Source organism: Hippopotamus amphibius, chromosome 17, assembly GCF_030028045.1.
Source record: "Hippopotamus amphibius kiboko isolate mHipAmp2 chromosome 17, mHipAmp2.hap2, whole genome shotgun sequence".
NCBI classification, from domain to species: Eukaryota; Metazoa; Chordata; class Mammalia; order Artiodactyla; family Hippopotamidae; genus Hippopotamus; species Hippopotamus amphibius.
In genome coordinates, this window is record NC_080202.1 from 534,897 (window position 1) to 560,297 (window position 25,401).

At 60.1% G+C, this 25,401-nt stretch overlaps 1 protein-coding gene across 16 annotated transcripts in view; it reads left to right on the plus strand.

The window, feature by feature from the left end:
* MPRIP (myosin phosphatase Rho interacting protein) overlaps positions 1-24,639 on the plus strand; it is a 131,401-nt gene extending 106,762 nt beyond the window's left edge. For 8 of the 16 annotated variants that reach the window (XM_057715578.1, XM_057715585.1, XM_057715579.1 and 5 more), the window contains 10 exons: positions 875-991; positions 3,536-7,273; positions 10,061-10,208; positions 10,874-10,991; positions 12,093-12,252; positions 13,077-13,196; positions 13,879-13,965; positions 14,466-14,628; positions 15,048-15,133; positions 18,652-24,639. In XM_057715578.1, the coding sequence (XP_057571561.1) occupies positions 875-991; positions 3,536-7,273; positions 10,061-10,208; positions 10,874-10,991; positions 12,093-12,252; positions 13,077-13,196; positions 13,879-13,965; positions 14,466-14,628; positions 15,048-15,133; positions 18,652-18,723 (4,809 nt within the window). In that variant the 3' untranslated portion in view covers positions 18,724-24,639. The other 8 variants (XR_009049987.1, XR_009049988.1, XM_057715580.1 and 5 more) reach the window with 8 other exon arrangements.
* The last annotated feature ends 762 nt before the right edge of the window (positions 24,640-25,401 follow it).

Consider the following 25,401-nt stretch of genomic DNA (forward strand, 5'->3'; position numbering starts at 1 on the left):
TGTTGGGGGAGATGGGACAGGCCTGGCCCGCGCCTCCTCCAGGTGCACAGGAGGGTGGGCCGGTCCCTGCGTTTGCAGCACATTTCTCTTCATGGAAACGTGCCTGGAAGTCACATCTGCGGGAGCCGGGCTGTGGGTCTGTAAGTCTGCACAGAGGTTCCGCAGCTGGGCAGGGGCAGCCACGCCTGCCTCCAGGAGCGCTCAGCCACGCGGCTGCAGCGTGCTCTCTGCTTCAGTGGCTGCTGCAGTTGCGGGCTGGTCTCCGTGGCCTGACCGTGCTCCTCACCTTCTTACTTTGTTAGACTCGCGAGGCTGGCGCTTAGCAGCAGCATCAGCACTTGGACTTCCCCACCTCCTACGCCTGTTAACACGGTGACAGAGGCAAGATGCAGTAAAGTGACAGCTCAGAGTCACGTTGCGCTAAACACCCAAAATGGGCCTGCAGCTCCGCAAGACCCTGAGTTTGTTTTAGCCAGCACGGTCTGAAAGCCAAGGTCCCCGTGCCGCTCAGCACAGCCCGCTGCGCGCCCAGCTCCCCGCTTGCCAGGGCCCAGCAGCCACGGGCACGTAGGGAACGTTACGGAAAGGGGCAGACAGGCACGAGGTCCTTGTTTCCTGGTGGGGTCTGCACCTGGGGGATCCTCAGGCAGGTGTGGGACTTGTGTGGGTGCCCAGCTGATCCACAGCCTGAGCTGGAACCCTCTGTGGAGACCCAGCGAGCACATCCCCCCAGGGGTGGCGGCCCGCAAGGCCCTCAGAGGTGCCCACGGAGCTCCGGCCCCGCTGCAGTCGGGAGGGCCACTGAGGGCCCGTGCCATGCTGCTGCTCACGCTGCCGCCGTTTTGCTGAAAGATGTGTGTCTTTTTGCCAACAGTTGGAGCAGAGCCAGAAGGAGGCCTCAGACCTCCTGGAGCAGAACCGGCTGCTGCAGGACCAGCTGAGGGTGGCTCTGGGCCGGGAGCAGAGCGCCCGGGAGGGCTATGTGCTGCAGGTAGGGCTGAGGGGCCGCCACGGCCCCCCAGGCGTCCTCGGCTTCAGTGTGCGGGACCCAGGCAGGCTAGGAATGTGCAAAGCCAAGCAGCGGGCCTCTGGGCTCCTCGGCTGTAGGAGGAGCTCTCCGGGCAGCAGGCCTGCGTGGGTCTCCTCTTTGGGTGACATTCTAGAGAATCTGCCTGAACTCTCTACAGCTAAGGTTTATTGTAACAAAATAGTTCTGGTTGCCTTTCTCGTTGGCTTTCAGAGTCCAGTATATATTTATCAGTATCACGTTTGCCCGTCGTTTCTAACTTTTCTCACAATACCAACATTGGTCCCGTTTCACAGATTGACGAAATCGAGTAACAGCCAGGTGCCTGCTCCTGACCAAGCCCGTGGCAGAGCTAGAACTCTGCAGGCTCCCTGGCCCCGACTGTGTGTGTACCACACCTACAGGGCGGCCCGGGGCCGTTGCCACTAGCCTAGTGGCCCCACTTCTTACTTTCTGCCTCGGCTGAAGTTTGAGGGGGAAACGTGGCCACCCAGCCCTGAGCCGACCTGCCCAGTGGCCTGGTGGGGAGGGCGGGCAGCAGCCTGAGTCCTGAGCTGAGAGTCCAGACCCAGCGTCCTCCTGCAGAGGTCTCTGTGCCAAAGTGCCGGCCATCAGGCCATCTCACAGGGAGCGGTGGGCACGCCGTGGGCGTCTCGCCAGGCAGGAGTTCACCTGGATGGGGCAGGCCGGTGTGTGCCAACTGTCCTGAGTGTTCAAAGCCCTGCTGTAGTTCTGGGGTACAAAAGAACTGCCGCCTCGGCAGCTGTGCGGTGGGGACAGGTGACTGACAGATGAGTGCTGGGAAAAAGCAAGACGGGGCCATGGGACCTTTCGAGAACATGCTCTCCGCCAAGGCTGAGGACGTGGGATTTGAGTCAAGGTCCTGCACTGACCAGAAGCCAGTGCCACTCCCCCGCAGCATCAGCCTCCTCGCCTGTAGAGACCTAGACTTCGTCCCCAAGGGCCCTTCTGACTCTCAGGGACCCAGAATCTCTGTGATAAGTTTTTGCATCGACATTTGCAGACTGCGGCACACTGGGGCTTCCTGGGCAGAGTCTGCCCTCCTGCCTCTCTCCATGCCCTTTTTGTGGCATGTTTCTTCTGCCTTCCTTTCCCCCCCAAGCTTTGGCCGTGGCCCTGGGCACCCCGTGTGCCCTGGACCCTCCTCAAGCATACTTGTTGCCGTGCCCAGTGCAGACTCTGAGGCACCGGGACCTGGCGATGGGGGCAGGCCCTCTTTCCTGCATGTCTCGCTCCAGGGCTTCCCCAGTTGTCCGTGCAGACCCTGCAGGCTTGGGAGCACCTTTCTAAACGCTGGTTGGGCCGCCACCCTACACGCCCTGACGTGAGACCAGGTGGGAAAGGTCCTGGCAGCAGGGTTTGCTCGTTGATCCCCTCAAACCCCGCCGCGTGTCTGACCTAAGGGCGGCCGTCTGTCAGCTGACACGTTAACACCTCCCGCCAGGTCAAAGGATGGGTTACTTTTAACCTGCCTCTGCGCTTTGACAATGCTTATAATCAGAAGTCTGCACGGGCGGGGGCCTTGGGGTCAGGGGTGAGGAGGATCGGTGGCGGGGTTGGGGGGTAGCCGTGCTGACGGCCGGGAGGAGGAGCCGGCAGGCTGTGGACGTGGCGTGTCTCATCTGCCGTAACTGAGTGTCACATCTGTGGCTTCCCCGCCAGCAGACCTAGGGGAGCCACAGGCAGGCCAGTTCTTAGGCTGAGCTGTTTTCGCTCCTTTCGTATTTTTGTCTTTTCCTGCATTAGTTAGTTCTGTCTATTCTGCATGCCTTTCAGTTTGGGGAGTTTTGTTTCAGTTATGTTGTGTTTTATTTTCCGCATGCTTCATTTTGAATTCCACAAAGGTTTGTTTGTTTTGTTAACTCTCATATTTTACTCCATGGTTTCCGGTTTCCCCTTCGCTTTGTCTTCTTGCAGGTAGAGATTAGTCCTTCCTGTTACTGTAGAGGACGGGCTCCACCTCGCACAGGAAAAATGTTTCGGATGTCACCTCGCTGACATCCACCGGCGGTGCCTCCCTTCCTTCTCCCCTGTCCCAGAAGGAAGTGGTATCGCCACCGGTCCTGCGCTTTTGTGGGGTTTGTGGTCGAGAGCTGTGTGCCTTCTGTTTTGCAAAACAAACAAGAGCGATGCTCTGCTGTGCTGCTGCCCGTCCCTGCTGCCCGAGTCTCGTGTCCCTCAGCCTTCGTTGTGCTTGTCCGTGTGCTCCATTATTCAGTTTTGTTTGGTTTATTTCTCCTAGAAGCTGTTCGCTTAGAGCTGTTTTGATGTTAATGTCCATGTTTTCTGTTTACCTGGAAGCAGCTACTTACCAAAAAAATTGAGACCATTTGTTAGTTTTATTTTTTTAATGAAAAAAAAAATTGTGCAAAGGAGAAAAGGCAGACCCACCAAGGAGCCTTTCTGTGGTTGACCCTGGCCAGAGGTGTGACACTCAGAACTTGGAGGCCGAGGGTTACTAACCCGTGTTTCATCGGTTTTTTTAAGACCGAAGTGGCCACCTCCCCGTCCGGCGCCTGGCAGAGGCTCCACAGAGTCAACCAGGACCTGCACGGCGAGCTGGAGGCCCAGTGCCAGCGCCAGGAGCTCATCACACGGCAGATCCAGGCCCTGAAGCGCAGCTACGGGGAGGCCAAGGACGCGATCCGGCACCACGAGGCCGAGATCCGGAGCCTCCAGGCGCGGCTCGGCAGTGCCGCCGCCGAGCTCACCATCAAGGAGCAGGCTCTGGCCAAGCTGCAGGGCGAGCTGAAGCTGGAAAAGGACAAGGTCCGCGAGCAGCTGGAGGAGCGGCAGCACAGCGAGGCCGCGCTGCACGCCCAGCTGCGCGCCAGCGAGCGCAAGCTCCAGAGCGCGGAGGCCCTGCTGCTGGGGAGGACGCAGGAGCTGCGGGACCTGGAGAGGCAGCAGGCGCTGCAGCGGGACCGGCAGAAGGAGGTGCAGAGGCTGCAGGAGCGCATCGCCGACCTCAGCCAGCAGCTCAGTACCAGCGAGCGGGCCCAGAGGCTGATGGAGGAGGAGCTGCAGAGGAACTACGCGCTGCTGCTAGGGAGCTGCGAGCGGGAGAAGCAGGAGCTGCTGCAGAGCCTGAAGGAGGCAGAAGACAGGGCCAGCGCCTTCGAGGACCGGCTGCAGGACCACGCACAGCAGATGGAGGTCCTGCAGAAGGAGCAGCAGAGCGCCACGTCCGAGGGCAGCGCGGCGGTGCCCCGGCTGGAGGAGCAACTGCAGGTGAAGGAGGCCAGCATCCAGAAGCTGGCCGAGCACGTCCAGAGCCTCCAGGACGAGCGGGACCTGATCCGGCAGCGCTTCCAAGAGCTGACGGGCCGCGTCAGCCTGTCCGACGGGGACGTGGCTGCGCTGCAGGAGAAACTGAGGGGGAGGGAGGCCGACTGCCAGCGCCTGGAGCACTCCTACCTGAGGGTGGCCGGCCAGCTCCAGGGCGCGCACGCGCGGCTCCAGGAGAAGGAGGAGGAGCTGAGGCGCATCCAGGAGGCGCACGAGAAGGCCCTGGAGAGGAAGGAGCGGGACCTCCAGGAGGCACTGGTTAAGATGGCTGCCTTGGGGAGCAGCTTAGAGGAAACAGAAGTGAAGCTTCAGGCGAAGGACGAGGTTGTAAGGCAGTTTGCCAAGGGGCCTTTGGAGGGTGCCGAGGAGCCGCCGAGCTCCCTGGAGGAAGCCGAGGAGGACGGTGTCGCACACGCATGCCCGCAGCTCCAGGCTGCCAGCACATCTCCGGGCCTCCCCAGCTCGAGGCTGGAGGACGCTGCCCCGGAAGAGGAGCACGGAGAGGGCAGCCCCAGGAGGGAAGAGAGCGCGGTGCCCCCGAGCTCGGACGCGCCCGACAGGGAGGGGCACCTGCAGGGCTCCTCAAAAGCTGACCAGGGAGCACCTGGGGTTAAGAGGCAAAGAATCCGGTTCTCTACAATCCAGTGCCAAAAATACACCCACCCTGACGGGTCCGAGAGGGCCTGGGCCAGCAGCACGTCCTCTGACACCAGTCAGGACCGCTCGCCCTCGGAGGAAAGCATGTCGTCAGAGGCCACCCCTGGCTCGCTCCCCGCGACCAGCGACTCGGATGCCTACTTGTCCATCATCCACTCCCTGGAGACCAAGCTCTACGTCACCGAGGAGAAGCTCAAAGACGTGACGGTGAAGCTGGAGAGCCAGCAGGGCCAGAGCCAGGAGGCCCTGCTCGCGCTGCACCAGCAGTGGGCCGGCACCGAGGCGCGGCTCCGCGAGCAGCTCCGTGCCAGCCTGCTCCAGGTCGCCACGCTGGCCTCCCAGCTGGAGCAGGAGAGACAGGCGAGGGCAGAGGTGGTCGAGAGCCACGCTGGGGAGCTCGGCGACTTCCAGGTGAAAAACAGCCAGGCCCTGGCTTGCCTGGAGAGCTGCCGAGAGCAGCTGCGGTCTCTGCCCGGGGACGCGGGGGCGGGGCTCCTGGCCGGCGTGGAGCACTTGCTCGTTGGCGCCATCCAGGCCTCGCATTCCCGGCCAGCTCCCGCAGGGGAGGCTAGTTTCTTGGAGGGAGAGGGAGCGCTGTCACGACAGCCACCACACCTGCCAGAGCTGAGTGAGCAGGAGCAGCTCCAGCTCCTTTCTGACCAGATCGCTCTGGAAGCCATGCTGATAGACCAGATAGCAGACTCGCTGAGGAACACCACCTCAGACGTCTCGCGCGTCCTCCTCGAGGTCTCTCAGTCAGCAGAGTGGCCGCTGGAGCCTGAAGGTGCCGTGGTCCGTCCTGGGGCCCCAGTGGACGCCTGGGCCAAGAAGGTGCTGGTGGATGGAGAGTTCTGGAGCCAGGTCGAGGCCCTGAGCCGACACCTGGAGGCACTGGGGGCAGAGGCGGGCTGCGCCGCGGGAGGTGGGCGGCCGAGTGCCCCGCCAGCCCTGGTCCCCCCGCTGGCCGATGCCACCTGGGTCAGGGCAGAGCTCAGCCTTGCTGCGCACGCGGTGAGGGAGTCCCTGCACCGCAGGCTGCGGAGCGTCCAGGAGGCCCTGCAGCAGCACAGGCGCATGCTGGGGGAGCTCCTGGGGGCCTACCAGACGCCCAGCTTCGAGAGGGTGATGCAGCAGGTCTCGGAAGCCCTGCAGCTTCCAGCGGGCACTGGAGATGGTGTCCAGGTGTCCTGGGCCGGGAGCCCACCGGGAGACGTACCGGGACATCAGGACCCCGCTGGCTCCCGGGTTCCCTGTCCCTCGTCCAGCCAGAGCTCTGGGGCCTTGGTCGCTATTCAGGAAGATCTCGCCCTGCAGCTTAAAGATAGGGCCAGTCTCCTGAGGGAGATTTCTGCCGCTTTAACCTCACTTCCCTCTGTGGAGGCAGTGAGAGACTGTCAGACGCTTCTCCAGGCATCCCGGCACCTCTCCCGTAGCGCTTGTCTGGGAGGCCTCGGCCAGTATTCTTCCTTGTTAGTTCAAGATGCGATTATTCAGGCTCAGGTGTGTTATGCAGCGTGCAGGATCCGGCTGGAGTGTGAGAAGGAGCTCTGGGGCTATGGGGAGTCCTGGCCGGGCAGGGGGGCCTCCTGCCAGGAGCGCGAGCCAGCTGTGGGGGCCCTGAGGGAGGAGTACGAGGGGCTCCTCCGCCAGCAGAAGAGTGAGTACCTGGAGGTGATCGCCGTCATCGAACAGGAAAACGCGGAGCTCAAGACCAAGGCCGCCCAGCTAGGCTGGCCGCAGAGGCGTCTGGAGGAGGTGCGGAGCCAGCGCAGCGGGAGCCTGGCTGCCGGGCGAGGGCTGTCGGAGGAGGAGGGGGCCAGCTCTGCAGGGCAGCAGCTGAGCCGAGTGCAGGGCACCTGCGGCAGGGTCCTGGGCCAGCTGGACGCCTCGGCCGGGGATGGGCAGGGTCTGGAGAGGCAGCCCGTGGAGCAGGTGCAGACCCTGGAGGACAGGTTCCAGCTCAAGATAAGGGAGCTGCGGGCCATCCACGAGGAGGAGCTGCGGGCCCTGCAGGAGCACTACTCGCAGACCCTACAGTGCCTGCGGGAGACTCTGCGCCGCTACCAGGGGCGGTCCCCTGCTGCCCCACCGGCCCCCGGGCCCCCGTCCTCCAGCCAGCCGGCCGAGGGGGAGACTGACTCCGTGAAGGCGCTGAAGGAACGCATCCAGGAGCTGGAGGCCCAGGTGGACGTCCTTCGGGAGGAGCTGGAGCACAAGGACCCGGCGGGGGGCGCAGCCTCGCTGCGGGAGGAACGCCAGAGGGACTTTGAGAGCCTCAAGGTCTCGAAGCGGAGCGGTCGGGGGGTGTCTGGCGCAGCCGGCTCGGGGGCTGAGCTGGGACGTTGTTCTTGGCTCTGAGTCACCGAACAGCAGAAGGAGCTGGTGTGCTGTCCCCACCTTGACTGCCTACCAGCTGCGGTGGGGTCCCAGCAGGGCCTGGAGTGGGGAGCCTCCCATCACGCCCACCTCCAGGCTGTGCAGACCCGGACCTGGGAAGGGTCTGCTCCTTCAAGCTGTGCTAGGAGAGCAGAGTGGGGCTTCCCAAAGGATAGGACTATTTGCAACCTGGTGTCAAGGGCCACTCCCCGCCCCAGCTCTGTGGGGACAGGCGTCCGGTGGGGACCCTACACGGGAGTGGCTGGTCTTCCAGGGAGCACAGCCTTACTTTCCCCAGGGGCTTTGAGAAGTGGCCTTCCGGCCACATCCCCACCCCATTTCACACCCACCGTGGTAGACAGGATTCCCAGGCCTTGGCCTGTCGAGGGGATGCCTCAGGCCTTGGGGCATTGGTATGTGTGGAGCCCTCAGGGCTGCCTGGGCTCTGGGCCTCGTCCTCTCAGGCCTCTCGCCACCCCTCGAGCTGCACCCAGTAAACACCAGGCTCTTCCCATGCCCTCTGTCCTCAGCCCCTTCCTCCAGCTGTGAGCTGGCACTGTGTCCAGTTCTGAGGGCAGCCTGGCGCTGCCACGAAAGCCTGTGGGCCATCAGCGCCCGCCAGGCCATCTTCACTGCTCTTTCCCCAAGTCGGCTGAAACCTTTTGAAGGCCATTCTGAATCCCAAGGAAGCTTCAAGGGCTGTTGGAAAGTGCCACACGGTCCCCGTGCCACCCGTGCACGCCAGCTCTGCGCTTGAAAGTAACTTCCCGGCTGCTTCCAAAAACACCCAGCACGTCTGCTTTGGAGGCAGCTTAGATGAGGCCCAGACTGGCCTCGTGCCAGTCAGCCCAAACCCCAGAGGGAGGAAACCCTGTGCTGATGCTGGGCGCAGACTGTGCCCCGCTGGTGAGACAGGGTGGGGGCTTGGACACTGCCCGCTCCGGGCGGGGTCCTCTGTCCTGTGCCTGTTCTTCTTGAGCCCTGTGAGACGCACAGGAATGACAACCAAACCGCTGTCTTGGGGGCCTGGCTGACAGCTGTTACTTGTGAGATTTTTGCCCGGGTCAGGGAGACGGGGGTGTTGGCCTGAGGGCCCCTCTTCTGACAGCTGTAGGCCTTTTCTCAGGACTGCACAGGGGTCGTCAAGGAACTTTGATTGATCCCAGGGACTACTGGCTTAAAAATTAAAATTTTGCTTACAGATGAATCACTTTTTAAACACATATGCTCGCCAGGGAAGCAGCCAGTCTTTAACGATACCTTAGTATTTCTGTAGGAAAAATTTTGACCCTTATCTTTAAATATTCTAAAGCACTCAAATCAAACTAAGACAAGACCTCCCCGCTGTGTGTTAACTGACAGGCCACGTTGAATCACAGCATGCAGGAGGGCAGCTCTGGGACCCTCCAGTGTCCCGGGACGTAAGGGCGATGAGAGGAGACAGTGGCTTCCAGGTAGAGCCCCTGCGAGGAGTGCCCGGTGCATGGCAGACAGCAGGGAGGACCATTTCCCCACTGCAGCAAACGTGTTGCAGGGGAGTCCAGACTCTGGAGAATCGCAGAAAGGCCTCGGTCACTGCGGGGGCTCAGACAAAGATATCCACACACAGAGACTGGGTGTCTTGAATCCATGTACAGGATCGACCACATAGCGTAGAACTGGGAGGGGGATCCCTCCATACTTGCAATTGGAATTAACATGATCCCATCCTTCCAGTTTTTGAAGATCACTGAAAGGCGAGACCCCTGCTTTGAAACAGATCTTGCAAGGGATTTAGACAGAAAATGTGCCTCCATGCACAGAGCAGCTGCACAGACCACCGCCCACCCCTGTGTGGCACACGCCCCCGCCCCTTCAGTAAAGCCAGCGCTGTTAAGCCAGGCCTGGGCTGCCGCACAGTGTGAGTGTGTGTCCCCGCAGGTTGGGCCTGTGTCCTTCCCCCACATCCACATCCCGGCCGTACACCGAGCCAGGCTGTAACACGGCACAGACGGGTTTGGGGAGCAGCTTTTGTTCTGTGGGTCTCGGCACAGTGAGCGGAGGCACTCGCTAACTAGCGCACCCTCTCTGCACTCCTTCAAAAGGAAAAGGAAAAGTACACTCGTTCCCTCGGTGGACACCTGAGAGGTCCAGGGACCGGGGGAGGGTGGCCAGCTGGGCAGTAGCAGGGCCAGGCCCTCTGGCTCTGTGCTCCGGATTACCTGTCCCTCGCAGGCTGGCCCTGGCCCCCTGCAGCTGACAGACCGCACTCTCCATGCCTGTGCTTGACGCCTGCTGTGCGACGGTGCTGAGCGTGTCTGGCTGCGTAACTCCGACCGGACCCTCTGTCGTCCACCTCCTGTGGGTCCGTAAAGCTCCGGGATAGGCTCTTTTAACTTCCACTGCAGCCTCTTCCTACCCATAATACCACCTCTTTCCACAGAGAACTAGGATTCAGAACAACCACAGAAATCAGGCAGGATTTACTGGGTAAACCCCCTTTTCTAAACGCTCTGAGAGCATAAAACGCACAGGAGTTTTATGTCGAGTGAGTCTGCGGACAGCTGGCCTGGGGCTCAGCTCCAGAGAGCACGCGCTCTGTGCCCGCAGCCTGGAGGGGCCGGGCCGTGGTCTGTTCAGTAAACCGTTTATTCGGTGAGGCCCAACTCAGAGCACAGGAGAAGTCGGTAAACCCCCTTGTGCACCTTGCAGGCCACGTGCGAGCGAGGGTTTGCAGCCATGGAAGAGACGCACCAGAAGAAGATCGAAGACTTGCAGAGGCAGCACCAGCGGGAGCTAGAGAAGCTGCGGGAGGAGAAAGACCGCCTCCTGGCCGAGGAGACCGCGGCCACCATCTCAGGTTGGGAGCCGCCAGCCCCAGGGATGGGTGGCGGGCTCTTCCCGAGCGCAGCACACGGCTCCGAGCAGTGACCGGCCTTCTTGCTGCCTTTCAGCTGAGGTTGAAGCCTCGTCACCCATGAGAATTCTCTGACAATTCTCCTGGGGGGAAGGCTGGTTTGAGGAGCCCTTTGAGAGCTCGTGAACTCCAAGTCAGCCTCCCGCTTTCCGTGGCCACCGGTACACATGGCGCTGGGAGGGGCCGCACCAGTCTCGTCAGCCCCTTTGCTGGCGCTTCTCTGACCGCAGACGGCTCTGCCCACAGCGCTTGGTCCATCAGAGCCCAGAGCATCCTCACTGAGCACCGGGCTGTTGGCCTGTCCCCTCCGTTCACGTAACTGTTCCATGGCAGCTTTTGATTTTAGTACCAAGAAAGAAAACAGGCCAACCCGAAAGCCTGCTTGTTCTGCAACTCATACTTGACTTCAACATTGACGTGTGTTGAATCAGTTTGGTTTTCTTCTGATGTCAGCAAAAACACTCCTGCATGCCTTTCGTGGCGGAGTTCCCTGGGAACCCTCCTGGCCCAGCTGCGATGGGCTGGTGTCAGCAGGGGCGGGCATCCTGCCTCCCTGTGGGTCTCTCCCCCCAACCCCCTGGGTGCTGAGGGCCGCATCCCGTCCACAGCCATCGAAGCCATGAAGAACGCCCACCGCGAGGAGATGGAGCGGGAGCTGGAGAAGAGCCAGCGGTCCCAGATCAGCAGCGTCAACGCAGATGTCGAGGCCCTGCAGCGGCAGTACCTGTGAGGCGGCCGGGGCGCCCTCGCAGGCCGGGCGGGCGGGAGGGAGGCCCTTCGGGGGTGGGGCGGTGCCTCCCTTGTAAGAGCGTAGAGACTCAGGTCCCCAGGGTGGTACGGGCGGAGGCCCACAGGCGCTGAGGCTGCTAAGAACCCCTTGGGGGCCCTGCACCATCCTGGGGTCCGTGGGCCACGGCGCTCATGGCCCACGTGGGCTCCTGTTACTGAGTCAAACAGAAACCAATCACTAAAATGCAAAGAATAAGACGCGGCAAAGGAGGTTTTATAAATACTGTCGGATCTTCAGGGCCGACCTCAGAGGCCACCTCCCTCAGCTGCTGCTGCTCTGGAAGCCCGTGGGGAGGGGACACAACCTATGACATCTGTAGCCACGGGAGCTCTGTGGCTGTGAGTGGCAGAGACGGCCACAACCCCTGCTTAGAAAGCGCGTGGGCCGTCCTCTGTGCAGAGGCGAGGGCGCGAGGCACGTCCGTCAGCACGGCCACTCTTGAGTGTTGCCCTCTGGAACTCACACCACTGTGAGCCCTTCAGTTGGCCGCTGTGCGGGCCGTGCAGAGCAGCCTTCGCGGGGGTCAGCGACGCACAGAATCAGGGTCTCGCCTCTCCTGGGCTCCTGTGCAGAGCAGTCAGGGCCTGGCAGGCAGGTGGGAGCAGCTCACGTCGGCTGGAGGGGGTGACAGTTCCACAGTAACAGCCCTTCCTCAAGTTCAGGGTGGCCGAAGAACGGCGTCTTTTTCCGCATGTAGGTAGAACTGGCACTGGGTCGTCAGACAGCGCTGGGAATGGCCCCAGGTCTGACCTCTGAAACAGTGCACGCGTTGGGGTATGTAGGTGAGGCCCCTCCTGCCCCCGGGAGAGGAGTTCTGTCTGTCGGGCTGTTTGGCTGCTGGAAAGAGGACAGGGTTGGGGACGGAGCCGCCGTGCTGAGCTGCACGCCCACCTGTCGAGACCGCAAGGCACAGCATCCGCTCGGGGTCGCTCGGCTGTGTGGGCTCTCGTCCCTCAGGCTTCACGATGGGGACGCTGAGCCTCTTAGTGGCCCGGCCTGGGGCGGGGGCAGAGGAGTGAGTGGTGCCCTCTCCCCAGGGAGGAGCTGCAGTCCGTGCAGCGGGAGCTGGAGGTCCTCTCCGAGCAGTACTCGCAGAAGTGCCTGGAGAACGCCCACCTGGCCCAGGCGCTGGAGGCCGAGCGGCAGGCCCTGCGGCAGTGCCAGCGTGAGAACCAGGAGCTCAATGCCCACAACCAGGTGCGCCACGCGGGGGCCCCAGTCTGCGGGCACCTCCAGCACCTGACATCACCGGGGCCGGACAGGAGCCCCCCCCCCGGCTGCGGCAGCTGAGCCCTGCTGCTCCCCAGCCGGCTGCTGCCTTCTGTTTCTCCTCCGTCATGGCTGGGCAGCATGGGTCCCAGTCTCCCGTCCCCACGGCTGGGATCATGTTTAAATCACCTCCCAGTCAACGTTTGATTTTGTCAGATTTTTTTCTTAAAATGTGCCTGCTCCTTAGCAAACTAGGGTACATTTAAAATCCTGGCGAACGGGACAGCTCAAGGTAGGTCTAGTTTGAAAACAGCGTCTGTGGGTACAGGGCTGGACCACTCGTCCTCCCCAGGCACCAAGCAGACGCACGTGTTGGCCTGCCTCAGGCTCGAGGCCTGTGTGGGCCCGCATCTGCCCATGATGCGGGGGGCGGGGACACTATGGCAGGACTGGTTCCATTTGGTCACTGCAGTGGCCTTAGGTGTCACCTGTCAGTTGGAAAGAAGGTACAGAAAGTGAGCGGTGAGGGCAGCAGGAGGTCCTGATCCTGCAGAACCTCAGAGGGGCAAACCCGGTTACCAGTGAACACTCGTTATGGTGACAGAAAGGGACTGAGGAGCATGGATCCTGCAGCTGCAGTTCCACAGAAGCTTCAGCCTGTGGGAATGGCTTTGGTAAAGGTGTCACAGCCTCGCACCGTGCACAGACACCGCTGCAGGCCCCCCTGCTGCACGCTGCCTGGCCATGCCCTGTGATCATGGCCCCAGGCAGCTCTGTAGAGCGCCCTGTTTGGTTGTGTTGCTGTCCCCCAGGAGCTGAACAACCGCCTGGCTGCAGAAATCTCACGGCTGCGGACGCTGCTGACCGGGGACACTGGTGGCGAGGCTGCTGGCTCGCCTCTCGCGCAGGGCAAGGACGCCTATGAGTTAGAGGTATGGCTTAGAGCCAGGCCCCTCTGTACCAGCTCGCGCTGCGCAAGCCCCACGTGGGGACCGGGGGGTGGCCCCTAGCTTGTGGACAGCGAGAGGGGAAGAAGGTGGAAAGATCTGAGCACAGCAGGAGGCCAGAGAGAACCGTTAGCCGCCGGGCAGCAGGGGACCCTTAACCCCATCCACACTCACCTCCCTCTTCCCCTCTGTTTCTACCACGTCACAGACACTGAACCCCTAAAATGGAACACTCAGTGACTGTGAACACTGCAGTTGCTTGAGATTCCTAAGGCCCTAACTCAGGATCCGGAAGGTGCATTTCATGTATAAGGCATCTTTTTATGAAGATGTCTCCCCATTCAGCGAAAATTTCGTGAAAGCATCTCCTAAATGATGGGAGAGGCTGAGGGGAGATTTCCACAGGACTCCTTCCTGGGCTCTGTGCCAGCAGCCGCCATGGCCATTTCTCCCCTCTTCTTTCTGTTCCTGTATGTAACGTCTCAGCTGTAGCCGTGTCGACGTTCTGTGTGCTGGCTTTCCCAGCTGTGTCCTGACAAGGATGGGGAGAAAGACACCTGCCCACTGGTGTGTGGAGGGAAATCCTCCACGTGGCTCTGTCTTTGTTTTCAAGACCGTGGTGGTCCCTCTGCTCCTGAATGCCAGTCCCGAATTTCTCTCTTTCTAGGTCTTATTGCGGGTCAAGGAATCAGAAATTCAGTACCTGAAACAGGAGATCAGCTCCCTCAAGGATGAGCTACAGACGGCGCTGCGGGTAACGCACATCCCCACAGGCGGACCTGGAGGATGGGCCCCGGGTGGGGCAGGGACATGTGCCCTCCAGAATCATGGGCAGTAGCTCTGGAGGAGATTTCACTTTCACGAGAAGAACGGCAACTTACAGGCAGAGTTAGCGGGAACGAGGGGCTGTCCCTGTGCCCCCCACGTGCTGGGCGGGGACCAGAGGCGCGAGTGCACCGCCGACTCCTGTGGGCGCTCCTGGAGCCACAGTCACTTAGGGAATCCAAGACAGCGGTTTTCCAGCCTGAAGCCATGGGGAGGTCCTCCGGGGTCAAGGAAGCGCCATCCTGGCTGTCGCCCGGGGCCCTGCCGTGCCTGTTTCACTTTGTGTCCGGTTCCTGCCTCTGGAAGACGGGGGTCAACCTGCCTCCTCTGCTGCTGGGGGCGTCCCCAGCCACCCCTGAAGCGCTCTGGCCCCAGGGAGACTGGCTGTGCAGCCTGGCTGTAACCGCTCTTTGTCCTTTTGTCCCCAAGGACAAGAAGTACGCGAGTGACAAGTACAAAGACATCTACACGGAGCTCAGCATCGTGAGGGCAAAGGCCGACTGTGACATCAGCAGGCTCAAGGAGCAGCTGAAAGCCGCGACGGAAGCGCTGGGTGAAAAGTCCCCGGAAAACACCCCCGTGTCCGGATATGGTGAGTCCGGCAGCCCGGGGTTTGACTCCGTACTCGTGGTGATTTGGTTGTGGAGCTGCTGGCACTCGATTGAGGCAGAGGAGTCTTTTTTTGGGTCAGACTCATTTCCGGGTAGGGAGCGGCTGGGGGTCATGGGCTCCCAGCTCACAGGTCCTCCTGGTTGGGAAGCCCTTCTCCTCCCAGACACCAAGGAGGACGCTGTGCTGGCTGCCCGGGGCCTCGAGGCCGTCCTCCAGGTCTCCCAGTGCCTCGAGCTGTTCCGAGGAGCTCGTGTTTTACGGTTATTGGTCTGAGATTCCCTTCGGTTGTTCAAGGAGAGTCTTACGTCTGGGTGAGGATGATAAGCCTGGGAAGCCTTCAAAGCCAGGTCTGTTCCCGGGGGTTTACAAAGCCAGCCCTGGGTCTGCTTGTTTTCTCAGATATAATGAAATCTAAAAGCAACCCTGACTTCCTGAAGAAAGACAGGTCCTGTGTCAGCCGGCAACTCAGAAGCATCAGGTCCAAGGTGAGTCTGGGGTCCAGCCCCTGGGTGTGTGGAGCCCAGCTGGGGCCGCAGCAGAGGGTGCCCAGGACCCCAGAACTCACTGGCCCCACGCGCTTACCCTGCTGGGCCAGTTCCGGGGTCTTCATGCTGAGTGTGCCCCTCACGATGCAGCAGTGGGACCGTCTCCTGACAGCAATGGTAGAGGGGCCAGGCCCATGGCCAGCACGGCTCAGGCGGACCCCCCAGACCAGCGCCCTGCTGGGTTGGTCCTGCCCCGTCTGGACTGTTCCTCGTGCGTCCCTGATTTATGCTGACACGGTCTGCCTTTGAGAGACAAGGCTGCTTGCACCCCTACCCCCGACCGTGGATTCGCCAGTCTCAGCCTGTGCTGTGCGCCCCTCCGCGGGAAGGTCGGGCGGAGGCGGGTTGACCAGCACGCTGCATTTGGGATTTACTGTGTGTGTGTCTTGTTTTTTTGCTCTTTCCCCTGACAGTCCGTAATTGAGCAGGTCTCATGGGATAACTGAAGCGACCCGCTCCCTGGTCCCTGTCGTGTAGGTAAAGCGCCTCTCACCATCACCCGCCACCCTCGAGGGGGTGCCACCTGCATGCACTGCTCACACCGCCACGCGAGCTCCTTGTTCTGCAGTTACTTTCATTTCTTCTGCTCCAGCTGACACACACACGGTCCACGGGAAGCTTCTTAACCTGTTCTGGGGAGTTAACTGTCCTGTGACCTCTGAAGAGGTTGGCGTGCTGCCCGCGGGGCCAGCATCTCAACCCCGTCACGTGCATGTCGAATGGTGCGTGTGGTCATGTTCTCTGGGGACGTCAGGAGGCGGACCTGACAGCGCCTCCCATCGCTAGAGCCTCCCATCGCTGAAGCCCCCGCCCCCGCCCCCAGTTAACAGGCCGGGGAGGGCCGAGCCCGGGGGCCGGCGAGCTGATACCTGTGCTCGTCGCACGAGAGCGCGCGCCGTAGAACAAGATGGCAGTGAGCGCTGGGGGCTGAGCACTTCCCAGCCCCGAGGACCCTGGGTGCCCGCAGAGTCGGGAGGCGGGGGCTCCGCGCTGGCTGAGAGACCCTGGGCTGTCTGACCCCGACCCCGCGTCTGGACGCCCCCCGCTCCCACAGGGCTCAGGCGGCCGGGGCACACGGTCACTCGTTCTCAAGTGGGCTCCCCAGCTCGGCTGACCTCATCTCGCTGATTCTCCGATAAGGAAGTGGAGGGCAGCGGGGAGGGCCGAGCAGAGGGGATGCCGACGTGGCCTCAGGGCTGGATGGCGGGTGCCGCCGGCTCCGCCGCAGGCTGGGGTTTGCATTAGGAAGCGTTTACGAAAATACGTGCCGTTTGCACTTCGTTTGGTTTCATTTATTTTCCTACAGTTTTCAGTCACTTATCACCAGACGTGGTATAAGCTTGTTGAAAACTTAGTTTGGGCTTTTTCCTTTAAATATGAAAAGCATTCTGTTTAGCAAAAGGAAAACTTGTTCTTTGGTTTATGGTTTTCTTATTGACAATTTTTACTTCCTGTTTGAGGCTGAAGTGTAGCTGCTGCAAGTTCACCGTGAGTGCTTTGGGCCTTTTGCCTGTGCCTATAAATGACAGACAGATGCTTCTGCTGGGACCCTTCCAGGGAAGCCTTGCTCAAGCGAGCCCGCCCATCCAGCGGACCACGTGTTGGGCGGGGGGTGCGCATAAAGAAAAATTCTCTGGAGATTCCCTGGGGCTCCAGTGGCCAGGACTCAGCACTCTCACTGCCGGGGCCTGGGTTCAGTCCCTGGTCGGGGAACGAAGATCCCACAAGCCGAGCAACAAGAAAAGTGCTTCGGGTTCTGGACAGAGGGCCAGAAAATCAGTGGAAAGACCTGTCAGTAAGGGCCTTTGCAGTGAGATGTACTGGGAAGGCCTTCTACGGGCCGGGAGCTCCCTGAAGCAGAGGCAGGAGACGAGGGAGGAAACTGCCCGGCACACCCACGCGGGTCCGTCCGAGCCCTTGGCGAGGGTGGGAGGAGCCCGGGAGCAGGGTCTCCTGGTGGCGCGTGTGAGTCGGAGCATGGCCCAGCGCGCTCGGTGGGCGGGCGGCCTGCTGGCCCGAGGAGGGCCGGGGCCTTGTGGTCGTCCTCAGGGACACCGGCCGTGCAGCTGTGCCTGTAGAGCGCTGTTGGCAGACGCGCGCGCGGGTCTGCGCCGACCCTTCTCCTGATTGTCTTCGGAAGCTCCCCCACCCCCACGGGAAGGCGGGAATTACGTTGCCCAGAAACTGAACCTGTCACTGGTGCTTTCTGATACAGGGTCTGATGTGTACGGACATCTGTCTTTCACGCGTGTTGTCTCTGTACCTGCCTCCCTCAGAAGGATAGAAAGGTTTGGCCCCCTTAAGGTCCGAAAGCTCGGCCTAAGAGCAGGTGGGCTTTTCTGGGATCGAGACCAGAGGGAACGTTTCCCAGGGTCCTCAGGGAGGACCCCGCCGTCTGGTCATCTGCGTGTGGGGTCTGATCAGGCCCCCCACCCCCCAGCACAGCAGGAACATCACCAAGTGTGTGTGACAGCACAGTGCAGGGGGGGAAGACCTCTGTCCCTCCAGACTCGGGAGTGGTGGTGTGCTGCCACCTGAGGGGGGGCCCCAGCTAGAGCAGCGCGTGCGGCAGGTGGCGGGGCCCAGCCCCTGGGTGAGACTGGCTGCTGTGCAGACGGCGGCTCTGACCTGAAGCGGGTGCACTTGGGGAAGAGTCCTGAGAGCATGTGAGGCAGTTATGCCTGTTAAGGGATGTCAGAATGGGACGTGGATTTGTCCTCTTCCTCTGCCCACTCATGGCATCTAAATTTAAAAAACAAGCAAGCAGAGCTGTCCTGGGTGAAGCTGGGGCCCCAGGGGAAGCGGGTCTGCTCTGAGGTGGAGGCTGGGCTCGATGTCATCAGCCGACTGAGGGCTGGCCCTGGCTTCGCACCCTCGCTGAAGCCTGGACGCGCAGTGCAGGTCCAGCAGCAGCCGAGGCACCTTCGCTCCCAGTCGTGCTCTGCGGTGATGTTCCTTTTCTCATCCGGAAATTAAGTCTCTGCGAAGAGCCTGTGAGAGTGAAGCAGGAAATGCCCTGTCCCCCAGTTAGCGCGCTGCTATTCACCTTCACCAAGGCCCACGCCAAAAAGGACGGGTTTCCGTTCTCAGCTTCTTAGTAAACACGGCGCCGTGTTCCCAAGTCCCCAGGGCAGTGAGAGAATCCGACAGGGTTAGTGACCGGGGGAGCAGCCGTGAGAGAAGGGAGGCCCGTCTGCCGGGAGACCAGACGTGGATGCGGGTTGGGTCTTCTCTCCTGGCGCCATCCGTCTGCTCCCTGCGTGTCGTAAGAGCCCTGAGCTCAGGATTGGTCTCATTTCTGACTTTCTCCTTCTCATCTAGTAACACCACCACCTCGGGGGTTGTGGCCCTCCCAGCACGCCCACTAACCCTCCGCGAGCCCCGCGCTGCGCCTCTTGCCGGACCGCCACCTGTGCCATGTGGGCCGTCGCCTAACGGCCTGTCTGTTTCTCCACCAGAGTCTGAAGGAAGGCCTGACGGTGCAAGACTGCCTGAAGCTCTTTGAGTCCAGGGACCTGGAGCGTGACTAGCTATTCCCGTGCAGCTGGGATGCACCCCCGGCTGCGGCCGCCGCCCTCGCCTGTACCTCCCTCTTTATTACGTTGCCGTCGCCGTCCTCACTGACTGTGGATGCATGAGAGGCCGGCCTGTGGGCCGCTCACCCCACTCCCTGTCATCTTTATCCCAGCTTCCCCTGTGGTTTTCTACACCCGGCCCAGCCGAGGGGCCGAGCGTGTGCGGCCCTCCCCCGTCGCCCCCGTGCGCACATCAGTATTAAGGCCCAGCAGCCTGTGATAAGCTAGCTCTGTCTCGCCCAGCGCGCCGTGGGGTCAGGGCCTGGGCGGGTGCCTGGGAGAGAACCGGCCACGAGGCGTGGAGGCGTGCGCTGACAGCTCGCAGCCACGGGAGGATCCGGGGGGGGGGGGGGAGTGGGCCCGGCGCGTGGCCTGCAGCCTGGGTGACCACCTTTGGGCTTGGGAGGAGGACAGCATTTTGTATCTGTTCCACTAATGCCGCTTAGAACCACACCCCAGATAATCGTGGTAAACCTTTCACAACCTGGAAAATGTTGAAAGCAGCCATTCCTATTTTTGTTCGTTTTTTATTAAATCTTGCACAAAACCCGGCCCCTCTCCTTCCTTTCTACGCTCGCTTCTTTCTTGGTCATCAGGAACCCTGGTCTTTTCATACCAGGTAGATGCTGACCTGCAGCCTGGGGCTCCAGACTGACTGCAGGTAATGACGGGAGTTCCCCTCAGACCCTTTGGGGGAGAGGACTCATGCCTTTCATCTTTCCGAAAGGAGGCCTCCACTTGCTTGCTTGACAGGAGACCCTATGTTAAGTCAAGAAGGTAGAGAGGATGTTGAAACCGGATGAAAACTGGCCGCTGTGATGTGTTCTTAACTTGCCTCCAGTTCACCTGAGCTCTGAGGCCGTGTGGCTCGGGGGCGCCCGCCCTGAGCCTGGACCACCGGCTCTGCTTCCTCAGTGGTCCGGACAACAAGCCTTGTCGCCACCTCCAGGCACTGCACGGCACCTCCTGAGAGCCTCTGGAATTGGGGTTTCCATGCTGGCCCCCGAAAGCTCCTCATCCTGTCAGGGCGGGAGCCAGCCCTGCCGCCCGGGCGCTGGGAGGAAGGCCACCTGCCTGGTGGCATCTGCCGCTGCCCTGCCGCCTGTCGAGAGCGCACGTCCCGTCCGCTTAGTGCTCAGGTGGGCACCACGGTCTCGGGTATGTGGATACTTTGGGGTGAAAATGTAGAAATCATCTTGCTCAGTTTCTAGATTAAGGGAAGGCACGAGGTCGTCTGGGGAACGTCCTGCAGGCGGGGCAGGACCGAGGCCGGGGGGTGCGCGCCACGCAGCCCGCACCGCCTCCTCACGGGACCACCTCAGCACTCCCGGCTGCACCCGGCCCTCCCTGCTCACGAGCTGTTCAGGGTCTTACGCCGCACCGGTCACGCCTTTGCTGCTACCCTTCCGAGTTTCTAAAAGCAGAGAACGTCAGCTCCTTTAATTCTGCTCACCAGACACCCCTGCCACGTAGACTGGCACCGTCCCCAGGACGGTCTGCAAGTGTGTCATCGAGGGCAGAGGGACGGCAGCTCCGAGGACCTGCGGGCGGCTGTCTGGGCGCTGTGACTGGCTTCGCGCCCTCCCTCGTGCACGTGCCCCTCTGAGCTGGGCGTGCCCTGTGCTGCCCCTGTCTCCCCCCCCCCCCCCCCCCCCCCCCCGCCGCGCGCGCGGAGTGTCTGCGCCCAGAGTTGGGCTCTGTCTGCCCGGCGTCGGTGCTTTTGATTTGGCCAAAAGAGCATCTTATTCACATGTCTTGACCAGTTATCCCTCGAGGTCCAGCCTCAGGAGTCCTGGGGCACAGACGTGTTGGCGGCAGCACCTGGGCTCGCGGGCAGAGATGGGGAGAGCCCTGCCACTGCCCCCACTCCCCCGCGGGCAGCAGGATGTGCTCCCCGCGGCTCCGTCTGGAGGTGGTCAGGACGTGCACTGCGAACGCTCACGCAGCCAAGCAGTGACCCCCGGCAGTGCTGGACGTCAGGACCCGCTGACGGCTGTCGTCTGGCCTGGAACCAGGTCTGAGTTCGGGCTGGCACGAGCAGGCAGGACAGAACAGCTGAGTGTCCCAGCCCGGCCCCTGCCGCACAGTGTCCTCCGGACGCTCCCTGCGGGCACCCAAGCTCCGGGGTGGGAGTTCAGCCACCAGACTCCAGAGGGAGGGAGGAACACAGATGCAGAGGCGGAGATGGTTTATGCGCTGGTAGAGAAAGGGCCCTCGGGGGACTGGGGACAGGGAAGGGCGGGGGAACACGAGCCCAGGGTGCCCCCGGCACTTACCCGGCAGGGGAGCGTCCCCACGTCCCCAGGGAGGAAAAGGTAATGTTTTCCTGTAAACGTCTACTCCTTCGAGACTTGTGAGCACCTGCAGCTAAACCAAGCCGGACAGACCAGCGGGACAGCTGGACAGGCCAACGGCACCTGACGGCTCTGTGAACACCTGCGGCGCCTGCGGTCCCAGCGCCGGGCTCACGGCTGCCTCCGCTCGGGTGTGCCGCCGGGGCCCGGGCAGCTCTGAAGCCAGCGTTCCCGGTGACTGTGCCAGCTGTGCTGCGACACGTGGGCTTGTGCCGTTAGGCGTCGGCACGAGCATGGCTTTGTGGGAGGACGCCATGGCTGTGCTGGGGTGACCAGTGGAGGCAAGGTGGGAGCCCAGCTGCAGGGGGAGGCAGAGAACGAGGAAAGGCCCAGCCGCTGGCCGCTTACACGGAACCTGTGATTCGCGGGGTCCAGTCCCAGGCACCAGCTCAGTGACCCAACAACTGGGCACCGAGGCTTCATGCGGACCAGGCTTGGGAAGAGGGAACTACCTGAAAGGAGTCTGTCAGATGAGGCCAGGAGACCGGACTGATGGCCTCAGTCTCTCACAGACGTCTTTTTAACGCCGTTGCTCTGTGAAGGGAGCAATTCTTTTCATCACTGTGCCTGGCGGCCCTGTCCACATCCCCTGAATAATACCTGAGGGGCCTGGAGGCCAAGCACCCACCCTGAACCCTCCTCTGCAGCTGGGTGCCGGCAGGCAGGCACGTTCTCCTCCCCGAGGCCGAGGTGTCTCCCCCGAGCAGCGCGCACCAGGCTTCTCCCCGCCGCTCACATGGGACGTCTGAGCTTGCAGGCGGTTCTTCTCCAAGGACTCAGAGCTGTTTTCCGTTAGAGTGAAAAGAACGCAGCCCGTCAGCAGTTCTTTTTCCTGAAAGTAAGCTTCCTCGTCACTGTCCTAAGGAAGCTTGGAATTTAACACTTGCCTTTCAAGACAGTTTCATAAAAATACTGAACACTAGCCCTTTACCATGTAGAAAGGGGAGGAAATAGAAGTGTTGCGAAGTTTTACAAAGGACAGGGGAAGTGTGCAGTATTAGACTTAAAGAAATGAAATACTAGAAGGAAAAAGGGTTTGGCTCCTGAACTGGAAGCTTCTCTGGAAACTGCAGGCATTCGGGACATGTCACACCCCAGTCCTGGACGGTCCGGCACTCGGTGTTTCCTGTTGAACAGGGATCTGCTTTACAGGCAGGCTGTGCCTGCTGCCCGAGCGCCGCCTCCACTCAGCCGTGACTAACCCAGCGCCGCCCCGGGAGAGGCCGCGGGCGGCCTGCTGACCGCTGACTCCTCCTTTCATGGGGAGCATCTGCACAGCCACCTTGTCCCCCCCGTGGTCGTGGCTCTGCCGCCTCCGGTCCCTCTCAGCGGGGGTCCCGGACGGCTCCGCAGACTCGGAGGGGCCGCCAGGGCGCTGGGAGGCGTGAGCGCAGGCGTCAGACTCCCAAGTCCGGGAAAGGTCTTCCTCGCCGGAGGGCAGGTGGAAGGTCGCGTCCTCCCCTGCTCTCGGCACCGAGTGCAGGACGCCGGGGACACTCCCGCCGCAGCAGGCCCAGCCCAGCCGTCCTCAGCCCGCTCTCAGGCGGCAGTTGTGTTTTTGTACAGTTTTGTATATTTTCACACGTGTACACTTCTGCAAGGCCGTCCGTTCTACAGTTGAAGACTGAAATAAGCCACAGCCTGACGTGAGGGCTCCGAAACGGTGTGTTTTGGGTTCTCTGATAGGAAGACAGGACAGAAACGCAGTATGGACGTGAACTGTCACTCTCGAGTTTCGTCTGCTGGAAAAGACCGGCCTCATCCTTCTACTCTTTTGACAACAGTGAGTTTCTTCTCATTTCTCTGTGAAGGGAAACGGCCTCCCTTCCCTGAGGTCTTTTGACAGAAGACCCTCAGCAGAGCAGGCCCAGCCCGTGTCCCCAACAGCAGCTCAGACACCCTGCGTCCCCTCCCTCCGGGGCCCACGGGACCCCACGTGGCCAGTGCGGCTCCCAGTTCCTCTGTGTTTAGAATCACATGCGTATTTCAGAGCAAACTGTAACGATTACTCCGGACTTACTGCAGGGATTTCTGTGACAAAGTTTATATGGGGTTTTTTTTTTTCCCCCTTATACAAGCATTGCTTTTTGAGAGAGGAAGAACAGCTTTGGGTACAACACTGAATCCACCCAACAGTACCAGGAAATGTTTTTAATGACTAAGGTATTTTTTTTTTAATAAAGCTACGGCCATTTAACAGGTGGTTTTGTTTCTCCCTGAAAGATCGCGGCTGTACTCGTTCCTTGTTCTCGGTAGAGCCCTTCAGTCCTGAGGAAGACCAGGAGGAGCAGCACGGGAGCTCCTCTTGCCCAGATCCCGCACACAGTGACCTGGGACTCGCAAGAGACCTAATGCCTCGGGGTCCGAGTCAGCGGCCTGTGGCCACCTGCGGGGACTGTGGGAGTCCAGCCGGGCGCTGGGGGTGTTCTGTGTGACGGCATGGATGTCGCAAAACTCATAATGCTGTTATTGTAGGTCGTGTGCCCGTCAGGCCGGTCAGGATACTTGAGAGCTGGGCCATCCGGGCCTGTGGGACCAGCCAGAGGGCGGGGAGGTCTCCCGGGGGCCTCTGAGCTCACGCAGAGCAGCCGTCAGCCCCACGGCGGCCTGCTGCCCGTCAGCCTTGCGCGCCCCCCGCCCTCCCCTCACAGCTCGCCATGTCCCGTGTTTCGGTTTCATTTCATGGAAAGCCAGGAGTAGGTTACAAAGAATACCACTCATTCTTGTGTTATGTCTGTATCACAAAACCAGTTAAAATGGATTTTAGGATTTACCTGTCGTATTAACAACGTATCTACTGACTTACTGCTAGGATTCAAAACCAGTTACATGATGAGTTCTCCTAAGTAGTATTTATAAAGTGTGACGTTTCCAAGTGGCTCCGCAATCAGAATCCTCGGTGATTTTTCTCACAAACACTTTCTTCTATCAGGGTGAACGTCTCAGTCCAGCCACGTAAGACAGAAACACACCCTGCCTAGCTGCTGGGGGCGGGGGCAGCACAGGAGCCGAGCGGGAAAGCGTAGGTACCTTTTCTGCTGTGACACGTTTGGGAACGCTTCCCAGCAACAACCACTTCTGCCACAGCTACTTTCTCACAGTCAGGTGGTACGTGTTCCAACAGCAAGCTTGTATAATTTTAACCGGTGTTTAATTTCTGTACGAACGCGGAAGAGTAACGTCCGCCAGACGGGGGTTGCGGGCAGAGCTGCGGCGCGCCCGCCCACAGGCCCCCGGCTCCAGGGCCCATCTCCCAGGGGCTGCAGGGGCCTCCTGGAGAGAAGAGCCTGGTCAGCTGGCTGCTCTCTGACAACTGAAGACTTTTACGGTTTCGTTTGAGACTCTGTTTTTAAAAACAAAATTTCTGATCAACTGCTCAATACAACCGAAGTGTTACTTTGTCAAAATATTTATTCCTTTGTGTAACGTGCTAGGTTGCCAGGGATGTAGCTGATCATTTGTACTGTAAATAGTACCTAACTTTACACAAACAATATCATAATAAACTATTTTTGCATCACCCTTTGCATGCTGTGAGCGAGGCTTTGTTTAACGGACGGACACAACCCAAAATAAGCAATTAGATCCAAAGTCAGAGGGCTGGTCAGGAACTGAGAGATTTATAAGGGAGTTCTGGGTTTTTACTTTTATAAAATCTGCTTTTTAAGTTTTTGGATTAGTTATCAACATTTTAAAATCAGGAGATTTCACATGTCCACACACAATGAATAGTTAGAAATCTTTTACATCCATAATCTAATTAAGGTACAATGGCTCGGTTATAGAAACTTTCAGGGGGTCAAAAAGACAAGAAACGCAAAAAGAAGGGACTATAACTCCCCGATACCTGCCCCTTCATCTGTAGATATATCTAAAATAGTTTTACTTTTGTTTAAAAAAGAAACTGCACCTTACATCATGACCCGGCACGTGCACACACCCCAGCCACAACCGGAGACCCCACAAGATGGTGCCCCCTTCTGAGGACATACTCTGATGTCTCTCTCACAGTTCATTTTTAAAAATCCTGGTTGTCACCCACTAAACAAAATTAAAATAACAAAGTGTGGTCCCCCCACATACTGTCTTGACCCTTGGAATAAAATATGTGAAAAGGACTGTGTGGGGATCCAAACTTTTACTCAGATAAACACAAAGCAATTCAAGTCTGACTCTACCTATTAGAAATCAACTTGTGGAATCCGTAAAATTTAACAAAAGTAAACTTGAGTACGCATACATAAAGGAAACATTTTCAGTACTGTTCCAATTAAAGATG